General features: G+C 47.9%; 1 protein-coding gene across 1 annotated transcript in view; it reads right to left on the bottom strand.

Annotated features, from left to right (window-relative positions):
• Positions 1-625: 625 nt before the first annotated feature.
• The window catches only part of LOC137327465 (protein FAM3B-like), a 34,329-nt gene continuing 23,139 nt past the window's right edge, over positions 626-11,815 (bottom strand). The window contains exon 8 of the mRNA XM_067993316.1: positions 626-4,171. Coding sequence (XP_067849417.1) covers positions 4,082-4,171 — 90 coding nt within the window. The 3' untranslated portion in view covers positions 626-4,081. The remainder of the gene's footprint in view (positions 4,172-11,815) is intronic.

Here is an 11,815-nt window from a genome sequence, read left to right as displayed (position 1 = left end):
CAGGTTAGCTTTAATATACTTGGTTGGTTCTTGTAAGGGTTGCTAGCCATCTATTTTTGGAGCAGCTTAGTTTGTGCTTTTGTAAGGACTTTTTTATCAGAAGAAAGGAAAATATTACAATTCAAGACATGATTACAACCTCTGCTTGCTTTGTGACTCTACTACATCTGCTTGCACTGCAGACTTGTGATGTGTTTACCTTCTAGCTCTTGCCATAACTTTGGTGGCCGCACTCCAGAGACACAAAGTCACCTCTCTACACAGCCAGAGGCAGCAGAGTTGGCATAACAACGTAAACAACCATTGGCACCACACAGCATTTTTTTTTCTGGCCAAGAATGGGCTAAGTCCCTCCGTCCAGCCATGCAGATTAGTACTGTCATTGGCTGCTTGCTGTACTGTCCAGATCTTCAAGTATCAGAGAAGATCCATTGCCAGAAATTAAAGCCTCAATCAAGAATTTGAAACAATTGTGAATGCGCAACCCTGTGTGGGCTCTATTGTTTCTGTCCTGTCTTGGAAGAAGTAGAATCTGTCCCACAATTTAAGTGGGGTAAATTGAACAGAACCGACGGCCCCAGCTTACTACAGTACTAATGCAAATGGCAACTCAACCTCAATCAAATAGACAGGAAGCTCACATTTATTTTTTATTTCTCGCAACAGACCTTGCATAAAGCTAGAAATACCCTGGCCCCCTTTCCCCCTGATTCTCTGCCCATCATCCTCTTTGAGAGTGGGAATGCTGTTAGCCCATTCTGTCCTTGCCCCCACCCCCCATTTCTCAAAATGAATGAGGTCACTGTTCTTCCTACTGCTGTGGTTACATTAGGGACCCATTGAAGTATAGACAGGAGCAACTCGACTTGAGATGACCAGCTAGGATCCCAGTTGCCCACTGATTTAATTCAAGCAGTGTGACCGGGTGCCATTTTGAGGCATCTCATTTCCACAATTGCTGAAATGCAACCTCCTATGCTGCTGCAGTCTGATATTGTCTGCCTCAAACCCTTGTATGTAACAGTAGGTATTTCCTTGCATTACAACAACTTGCATTTATATAGTGCCTTTAACATAGTAAAACATCCCAAGGCGCTTCACAGGAATGTCATCAAACAAAATTTGACACCGAGCCCCATAAGGAGATATTAGGACAGGTGGCCAAAAGCTTGGTCAAAGAGGTAGGTTTTAAGGAGCGTCTTAAAGGAGGAGAGAGCGATAGAGAGGCGGAGAGGGTTAGGGAGGGAATTCCAGAGCTTAGGGCCTAGGCAGCCGAGGCGAAGTGGTGAAAATCGGCGATGCGCAAGGGGATAGAATTGGAGGAGTGCAGAGACCTCAGAGGGTTGTAGGGCTGGAGGAGGTTATTGAGATAGGGAGGGGCGAGGCCATAGAGGGATCTGAAAACAAGGATGAGAATTTTAAAATCGAGGCATTGCCAGACCAGGAGGCAATGTAGATCAGCGAGCACAGAGGTGAATGGGACTTGGTACATTAACTTTAACTAGAAAGGCACACCCAATATGAGAAAAGCCAAGTCCACTAACAGCTCGAGAAATGTCAGTGTTCCCTGGCCTTGAAAATTCTTTGAAATTTTATCTTGTACATCACAAGGCAGAATAATCATTAAATATATTAAAAATGCTACTGAGATGCTAAAACTCAGTGTAAACATAATGACACAAAACTTTGCATATGTACCTCTTAAAAAAAACCTTAATTTCCATTTCTTCTGGTTTGACTTTTGTCCCCTATTTATTATTTCAAGCATTACGATTTTTCAGTACCCATATTCAGGGCCCCTGCAATTCTGTGGCACCTCTAAGATTTAACTCCTGTAGCACAAGAATGTAGACTCGTGCTGGATGTCTGAGCAGGATTGCGGAGATCTCAATCTCAAAAAAAAAAAATTATTTCAAAATATCTCCCTTTTTTTGTGAGTTACTTCACACAGAGGTGCTGAGATTCAAAGCTAGAGATGGCTCCTTAGAAAATTACTGACATCTTTGGTTAACTTGAATTTAGTGTTAAAAAGCTTTCATTGATACTGAAAAGCATTCACTTAGTAAAATACAGCAGGTTCTGGACCCCATTCCCTGTTAACCGGATGATTCAGTGGGACGAAAGCAGTTTATTAAGACAAAGAGTAACAAATAAACAAAATAGGCAGAAGAGCCATAACTCCTGCTCTCTCCTTAAATCAAATGACTGAAGTCAGACAGAAATTGTGGGGGGGTCACTTTGACTTGGTGCGATAGTGTAAAACGGGTGATAACGAGTTGGGAGCCTCTTTTACATCTCTCCCCATTTTTATTTCCATTGAAGTCGACAGAAATAAAAATAAAAATGGGGAGAGATGTAAAACGGACTGCCGACTCGCTATCACCCGTTTTACACTATCCCGCAAAGTCAAAACTACCTCTATTAAGTTTTACACCCTTTACCGTTTCCATTCATCAGAATCAAACAAGTTCTGCATTTGTTTTTTTCACTGGCTTCCTCAAATCAGGCAATTTTCTCTTCATACAGCATTACAGTCCTGCATTTGTTTACTTTTCACCAATCAAGCGTTATTAGCTCAAGTGGGTCTGTCTCGCCTAACATGGTGTCCCACTTCTTGGTTCATCTGGTACTACATAGTAGCTTCTCTTGTTGTGGGGCAATGCCATGCTCACTAGCCCATGGCCTCACTGGCCCCACTTTCACCGGCCTGTGGCTTTTCACTTACAACGTCAAAACGGCGAGGTCGAGCATCCGAAGGCTATCACCTGAGCATGCACAGCTCTGTAGTGATGAATGGCAGAGCAGATCCAGGGAGTATTGGCAACATATAATGCTCACAGTCGCTTCAGAAGAATTAAGAAAATAATTAGCAGATAATATGCAGGATCAGATGGGTTGATTTTCTCCGTTAACAGTTGCTGTTCACCTTGGATTGAAAAAACCTACCTTGCTTTTCAGAGAAAGGCAGTTTTAATCAGTACCATCCCTGCCAAAAAAGTTTTTAAAAAAATGTCAGTGGCTCCAAATAATTGAAAGTATGTCAATCATTGGGCAAATCTGTATTCTAATTCAGACTATGAGGGACAGAGTCATTCACACTCACTCAGTGTGAGCCTGAGGTAAGGTATGTTGGGTATTACGGGACTGCGAGTATCATCATAATCGCACAAAATTTATTTTTGGTGCAATTCACTGGCAACTAGCAGAAAACAGGGGGCTAGAAGGGTTTAGATGAAGGATGGGAGGAGGCTCGTATGGAGCATAAACACCAGCATGGACCTGTTGGGCCGAATGGCTTGTTTCTGTGGTGTACATTTTATGTAATTCTATGTGGAAATTCCTGCCATCTGGTGGTGTAAAGTTGCCATTATCTGGGCTGATAGATGTGGACTCTGGAGCAGGACCTGGTTTTGCCCTCGGTGTTGGAAGAGGGGATTAGGCACTTCTTACACCTGCTGCCTTCTGTGGTTACACCACTGGAAGAGGTGGCACTGACATGATGAATTCAGCTGTCCAAATTTCCGCCAATATCGCCTCAGTTGCCCCCAATACACTGTACACCGCAAGAAACAGACATACAGTGGGCTCCAGGATTAGATCCTGGCGAAAGTGGGGTCCAGCAGCTTTTTTAAAGATCCGTCTCCCTATGGAAAAGGCGACCTGGAACGCTCAGACCTTGTTTGATTCGAGCAGCTTATAAACTTTGGGGGGCAATTTTAAACTAACCCACCTGTCCGGAAGCTGACGGGATTGGGTGCAACGCTGGTTTTACAGCCCGTCTGAATGGAGAGTAATATTGGGCGGGGTGTAAAACCAGTGTTCCACTCGATCCTGTGTGTTTCCCGCCCAGCAAGTTAGATTAAAATTACACCTTTTGCGTTTGCATTATCTCAATTCTTTAAGATTTAATCCATCATATGCAGAGTGGAGCCAGTCGTACAGTCGGTTAACCTGCTGCTACTTTCAGTGATTGTTTTCATCCTACTCAAGGTGTCCAGCAGTCTATCTGAACCTGGTAATGAGACAGGAGAATTGAGTTGTGCTCTGAACTAGGCTGGGAGGCCAAGAACGCCCATTACAGTTAGTTTGTCTTTGGTGAGATGCAGCCATCAATCTGGATCTCTGCCGGCCAGCTACCATATCGATTCCCTGTACTCTTGCTGTTGATAATCTGTTAAAACAAAAAGAAAAGACTAATATTGTTTCTGTAGAAATGCATTTCTTCTCTTCCCCAATTCCCCTCATTGGATCTCTCCCTGTTAAATAGGAACAGGAATGAAAAGGATTCTGCAGTCCATCCGGCTAGTCCCAAAAACGAAACCCCTTCAATCATCACTCCCTCAAACATCGATCCAACTCTCCTTTAAATTTTCCACATGTTCACCACACACTGCCTAAAGTAATAGGCATCTCGCCTATTTTAAGCTCGAGCCTGTGTGACCTGGTTCTACAGCTTGTGGCATTCTCAAACTTATTATCAGGGTTCAAGTTATTCCTTAAGGATCTAGAATATTTGAATAATGTCTCATTTGAGCCTTCTCTTCCCCAGAATAAACATTCCCAGGTTCTTCAACCTCCCCTCACAGCTCAGACTTTAATTAAGAGTAGAGTTCAGGTCACAAACAGTGATATAGATACTCCAGCTGAAGGGAACACTAAAATTACTAAATCAAAAGCAAAATACTGCATTTTCAATTTTTATTTTAATTGAAATCACTAAAGTAGTTACAGCAGGAATGACAAATAAGAAACATCTTAAATTAAATGATGTGAGAAGGACAGCATCAGGGCAGAAGGACGGGTTAGGATCCCTTGCCCAAATAAGAGTTTTATATACTAACATACGGGGCCCGATTTTACCAGGGGTGCGGGTTCCCGGCAGATGGGCAAGCTGGCGCGGTGAAATTAGTGGGTTTCCTGCGCGATCGCAGCAGGCAACCCACTAATTGGATTCACTTACCTGCTCCTCCGGGTTCCCCGCTGCTGATCTGCGCGTCGGGCGGGCTGCGCATGCGCAGTAAGATCTGTCAGCTGGAGGCGCTCTATTTAAAGGGGCAGTCCTCCACTGACAGATGCTGCAACCAATAGCAAAGATGACTGCATGGAGCAGCTCAGGGGGAAGGCTGCTCCCAGTTTAATGATGCCTCACCCCAGGTATCAATACATGGGGTGAGGAGGAGGGGGAGGACAGAGATCTTCCACCCGGCGGGCGGGAGGAAGCGGCCTGCCTCCGCCACCAGGAAGGCCTGGCTCGAGGCGGCAGAGGGGGTCACCTGTGCCACCAACATATCGCCCACCTGCATACAGTGGAGGAGGCTGTCCAATGACCTCAGTAGGTCAGCCAAAGTGAGTATACGTAGTCTTTCCCCTACACTCCGTCTGCCACATCACTGCCCCCACCCCACATCTCCTTCGGCACTGCCAACACTACTCTGTCACATCACCCCTCACACCCACTCAAACCCCATCCTCATCTTACCTGCACTTACTCACCTCGCCAGTACTCATCCCGCCACTACCACTCAACCCAATCCTCATACAATCTCATGGCTCTATCCCATACTCACTCTCTCGTGCATCTCTCTCACAGCCAGCCTCACTCAACCTGCCACCACCTGTGCTGCAGCCACAGGGCATGCATCACATATGTGCAGTGGGCAGCGTAAGGCAAACGTGTCGTGAGCATGAAGGGGATGCACAAGGGTGTTTGAGGGTTTGTCATGGTTGTTACTTATATTGAATTTCAGAACAACTCACATCACACATTATATTGGCACCACTACTGCCATGTCTTCGCCAATCCTGTCCGGTTTGTGCAATAATGCCCGCTCCTGGGTATCACTATGAGGACCCACCACTGATGCCACCCATTGTGTCACTGCAGAGTGGGTGTAGGTGTATTTGCAGGGCTCTTCTGCGCAGACGACTGAGAGACATCGGCGATGTCCCCGGTTGCAGCCTGGAAGGCTGTGGAGGAGAAGTTCGGGAGGGCAGTGGTGACTTTGACAGCGACAGGTAGGAAGATGGTGCACGGGCCAGCCAGGAGCAGTTCGGCATGAAAGAGGCTGTAGATGTCCACGGCTACATGTCGAGTGACTCTGAGCCTCCGTGTGCACTGCTGCTCAGAGAGGTCCAGGAGGCTGAGCCTCAGTCTGTGGACCCTGTGGCGAGGGTAGTGCCCTCTGCGACGCATCTCTCTCTGCGTTCGCCCTCCCTCCTGCTGTACAGGTGGATGTGTCACAGCACTCTGTTGTGGAGCTCCACGTGTCAGAGGTGGACGGCATGGATGGCGAGGCTGGTGAGGCTGGTGATGCTGTTCGCCCTCCGAAGAGGTCATGACTGCAGCTATGGCGGCCCCCATCCGCAAGATGTACATCTGAGGGGGTCCGCAAGGTAGGTACATATCTCCGGACCCCGGGGTAAGTGTGCAGGTTGGTGACTTTGACCGTCAGGAGGAGGGTGGTGGAGGCCAAACTTTGTCCCAAGTGACAGAGTGGCCTCCTGCAATGGGTGAGGGTCTCCCCCCACCCACCTGTCAAATGGACCTTTGCAGCTGCCACAGGCTGACAGCTGCAACACGTCCATTCAATCTGGGAGTGTTTCCCCTAGTGTGGGAAACAGCCCCATGTTGATCCAAAATCACACACAGTCCCTTAATCAGGTCAGTCAATGACCTGAAATAGCTAAGTAAATACTCTCAAGTGGCATCCCGCTGGCTTTAATTGCCTGCGGGATTCCCACCAGCGGGGGCTGCGCGCGCACGCCGGCGCGTCAGTGGGGAACCCGGAAGTGGGCGGGATCGAGGTGGGATCCGGTCGGGATCCTGGATTTCGGATTTCGCCCGATAGCGGGTGCTAAAATCGGGCCCACGGAGTATAAGAAATAAATTGTGTGAATTAGAGGCTCAAATGCAGCTTAGAGGGTATGACATGTTGGCCATTACTGAGGCATGGCTATAAGCTGGTCATGATTGGGAGTTAAATATTCCAGGTTATAAGGTCTTTAGAAAGGATAGGGAAACTGGAAGAGGAAGAGGGGCAACCTTATTGATTAAAGATACTATAGCAACATTCGTAAGAGAGGTTATAGGTAAGGGGAAGCAATCAGTGGAGACACTATGGTTAGAAGTAAGGATAAGAAAGGACTTAAAAGTGTAATGGAAGTTGTCTACAGGCCTCCTGATAGCAGCAACAAAGTGGCAGAATGTATTCAGAGCTTGTAGCAAAAGCAGAGCTATTTTAATGAGAGACTTTAAATTTCATAAAGATTGGGAAGAGCAGAGTAGCTCAAGTCAGAAAGGTATTGAATTTCTTAAGTGCATTCAAGATAGTTTTCTGGAGCAATATATACCTGAACCAACAAGAGGGCAGGCCATACTAGATTTAGTAATAAGTAATAAGCCAGACTTAGTTAATAATCTAACAATAATGGAACATGTATCTAACAGTGACCTGAATATGATCGAATTCAATGTTAGGTTTGAAAAGGAGAAATTTAACACAGTTATTAAGATTCTAGATTTTGATAAGGTTAATTTTAATGGGATGAGACAGACAGCCATATATCCAAGTTTGCCGATGATGCAAAGATTGGTGGCATAGTACAAAGGGAGATTGATAGATTAAGTGAGTGGGCAAAACTGTGGCAGATGGATTTCAACGTAGGCAAGTGTGAGGTCATCCATTTTGGACCAAAAAAGGATAGATCCGAGTATTTTTTAAATTGTGAAAAGCTAGAAACAGTGGAGGTTCAAAGAGATTCAGGGGTCCATGTACACAGATCACTAAAATGTAGTAGTCAGGTACAAAAAATAATCAAAAAGGCGAATGGAATGTTAGCTATGGAATAACTAGACATCTAGAATATAAAGGGGAGGAACTTTTGCTACAGCTATACAAAGCCCTGGTTAGACCACATCTGGAGTACTGTGTACAGATCTGGGCACCGCACCTTAGAAAGGATATATTGGCCTTGGAAGGAGTGCAGTGCAGATTCACCAGAATGTTACCAGGGCTCCAAAGTTTAGATAATGAGGAGCGATTACATAAACTAGGCTTGTATTCCCTGGAATATACAAGGTTAAGAACATAAGAAATAGGAGCAGGATTAGGTCATACGACCACTCGAGGCTGCTCCGCCATTCAATAAGATCATGGTTGATCTTTGACCTCAACTCCACTTACCCGCCCTATTCCCTTAAAGAGTACAAAAATCCATTGATCTCAGCCTTGAATATATTCAACGACTGACCATCTACAGCCCTCTGGGATAGAGAATTCCAAAGATTTACAAACCTCTGTGTGAAGAAATTCCTCCTCATCTCAGTCCTAAAGGGCCAACCCCTTATCCTGAGACTATGCCCTCTAGTTCTAGACTCTCCAGCCAGGGGAAACAGCAACTCAGCATCTACCCTGTCAAGCCCCCTCAGAATCTTATATGTTTCAATGAGATCACCTCTCATTCTTCTAAACTCCAGCGAGTATGGGCCCATTCTACTCAATCTCTCCTCATAGGACAACCCTCTCATCCCAGGAATCAATCTAGTGAACCTTCGTTGCACCGCCTCTAGGGCAAGTATCCTTAGGTAAGGAGACCAAAACTGTACACAGTACTCCAGGTGTACATATGAGCATTCGAATTAAGAGCAGGAGTAGGCCATTCGGCCCCTCGAGCCTGCTGTGCCATTTGATAAGATCATGGCTGATCTGATTTTGACCTCAACCCTACTTTCCAGTCTACCTACTATAACCTTTGACTTCCTTGTTAATCAAGAATCTATCTAACTCAGCCTTAAAAATATTCAATGACCCTGCCTCCACCGCTCTCTGGGGAGGGGAGTTCCACAGACTCACGACCCTCTAAGAAAAACATTTCTCCTCATCTCTGTCTTAAATGGGACAGCCCTTATTTTTAAATTGTGTCCTCTAGTTCGAGTCTCTCCCACATGGGGAAACATCCCCTCAGCATCTACCCCTTCTAGTCCCCTCAGGATCTTATATGTTTCAATAAGATCACCTCTCATTCTTCTAAACTCCAGTGTATACAGGCCCAACTTGTCCAACCTTTCCTCATAAGATAACCCCCTCATCCCAGGAATCAGTTGAGTGAACCTTCTCTGAACTGCCTCCAAAGCAATTTTGTCCTTTCTTAAATAAGGAGACCAAAACTGCACACAGTATTCTAGATGTGGTCTCACCAACGCCCTGTACAACTGTAGCAAAACATCTCTACTTTTATACTCCATTCCCCCTGCAATAAATGACAACATTCCATTTTCCTTCCTAATCACTTGCTGTACCTGCATACTAGCTTTTTGTGATTCATGTACTTGGACACCATTTAAATAACATACTGCTTTTCTATTCCTCCTGCCAAAGTGGACAAGTTCACATTTTCCCACATTATACTCCGTCTGCCAAATTTTTGCCCACTCACTTAACCTATTTATATCCCTTTGCAGACTCCTTGGGCTCGAATTTAGCAGGCCTGCGGGTTCCCAGCGGGTGGTCCTCCGGGAGCGTCGAAAACGCGAACGGCGAAATTAGTGGGTTGCCCACGCGATCGTAGCAGGCAATCCACTAATAGGATCCAATTACCTGCTCCTCCGGGGTCCACGGCGCTGGCCTGCGCGTCGGGCGGGCTGCGCATGCGCAGTACGATCTGTCAGCTGGAGGCTCTCTAGTTAAAGGGGCAGTCCTCCACTGACAGATGCTGCAACCAATGGGACAAATTGCAGCATGGAGCAGCCCAGGGGGAAGGCTGCTCCCAGTTTAATGATGCCTCACCCCAGGTATCATCAGATGGGGTGAGGAGGAGGGGGAGGACACAGATCTTCCCCCCGGCGGGCGGGAGGAAGCGGCCTGCCTCTGCCACCAAGAAGGCCTGGCTCGAGGTGGCAGAGGGGGTCACCTGCGCCACCAACATATCGCCCACCTGCATACAGTGCAGGAGGCGCTGCAATGACCGCAGTAGGTCAGCCACAGTGAGAACACGAAGTCTTTCCCCTACACTCCGTCTGCCACAACACTGCCCCCACCCCAAATCTCCTTCGGCACCGCCAACACTATTCTGTCACATCACCCTTCATGCCCACTCACACCCCATCCTCATCTTACCTCCACCTACTCACCTCGCCAGTACTCATCCTGCCACTAACACGCGACCCAATCCTCATACAATCTCATTGCTCCATCCCATACTCACCCTCTCGTGCATCTCCCTCACGGCCAGCCTCACTCAACCTGCCACCACCTGTGCTGCAGCCACAGGGCATGCATCACATATGTGCAGTAGGCAGGGTAAGGCAAACGTCTCGTCAGCATGAAGGGGGTGCACAAGGGTGTCTGAGGGTTTGTCATGGGTGTTACCCATATTGAATTTCAGAGCCACAAACAGCACACATTATATTGACACCACCACTGCCATGTCTCCGCGAATCCTGTCCATTGTGTCCAATAATGCCCGCTCCTGGGTATCACTATGAGGACCCACCACTGATGCCACCCATCGTGTTACTGCAGAGTAGGTGCAGGTATATTTGCAGGGCTCGTCCGCGCAGACAACTGAGAGACATCGGCGGTGTTGCCGGCTGCACCCTGGAAGGATGCGGAGGAGAAGGTGTGGAGGACAGTGGTGACTTTGCCAGCGACAGGTAAGCAGTTGGTGCTGGGGCCAGCCAGGAGCAGCTCGGCATGAAAGAGGCTGCAGATCTCCACGACTACATGTCGAGCGAATCTGCACCTCCCTGTGCACTGCTGCTGGGAGAGGTCCGGGGAGCTGCGCCTCGGTCTGTGGACCCTGTGGCGAGGGTAGTGCCCTCTGCGACGCATCTCTCTCTGCGGTAGCCCTCCCTCCTGCTGTGCAGGTGGGCGTGCAACCACACCGTGTTGGGGGGATCCACGTCTCTGCGGCGGACGGCGTGGACTGCGAGGCTGCTGGTGGTGGTCATGCTCTTCGTCCTCCGAGGGTGTCCACACACCACCCAACTGGCAGGTGTTGGTCTGAGGGGTTGTGCAGGGTAGGTGGGTGGGTCCTCGGACTGGGGCTGCGGTTTCGTGTCGGTCTGTCCTCTGGCTTGGCGGGGGTTGGTGGAGGGCAGGGGTTGCCCTATGTGACGCGGTGGCCTCCTGCGTGGGTGAGGGCGCTCCCCCGTGGAGCGCACCTTGGCACCTGCCACAGGCTGCTGGCTGCAACACGCCTGGTTTGAAGGGTCCTGTTTCCCCCAGTGTGGGAAACTGACTGCTTTGACCGTAAAATCCCACACTTCCTCTTTTGACAGCTGCTTCAGCTCATTAACTGACCACAACGAGCAAGTTAAGTGCTCTCAAGTGGAACCCCGCTGGCTTTAATTGCCTGCGGGATTCCCACCAGCGGGGCTTGCGCGCGCAGCCCCGCACGTCAGCGCGGTACCCGGAAGTGGCCGGGATTTCGTCCGAATCCGGTCACGTGATCGGAGATTGGGATTTTCGGGGCCCCCCCGCTGGAAACCCGCAGGTAACCCGACCCTAAAATCGAGCCCCTTATGTCCTCTTCACAACTTACTTTCCTACCTACCTTTGTGTCATCAGCAAATTTAGCAATCATACATTCGGTCCTTTCATCCAAGTCATTGATACAGATTATAAATAGTTGAGGCCCAAGCACTGATCCCTGTGGCACTCCACTCGTTACATCTTGCCAACCTGAAAATGACCCATTTATGCCTACTCTCTGTTTCCTGTTAGCTAACCAATCCTTTATCCATGCTAATATGGATACCATGAGCTCTTATTTTGTATAGTAGCCTTTGATGTGGCACCTTGTCAAATGCCTTCTG

Source organism: Heptranchias perlo, chromosome 11 (genome assembly GCF_035084215.1).
Source record: "Heptranchias perlo isolate sHepPer1 chromosome 11, sHepPer1.hap1, whole genome shotgun sequence".
Lineage (NCBI taxonomy): Eukaryota > Metazoa > Chordata > Chondrichthyes > Hexanchiformes > Hexanchidae > Heptranchias > Heptranchias perlo.
This window is presented reverse-complemented; position numbering and strand designations above follow the sequence as displayed.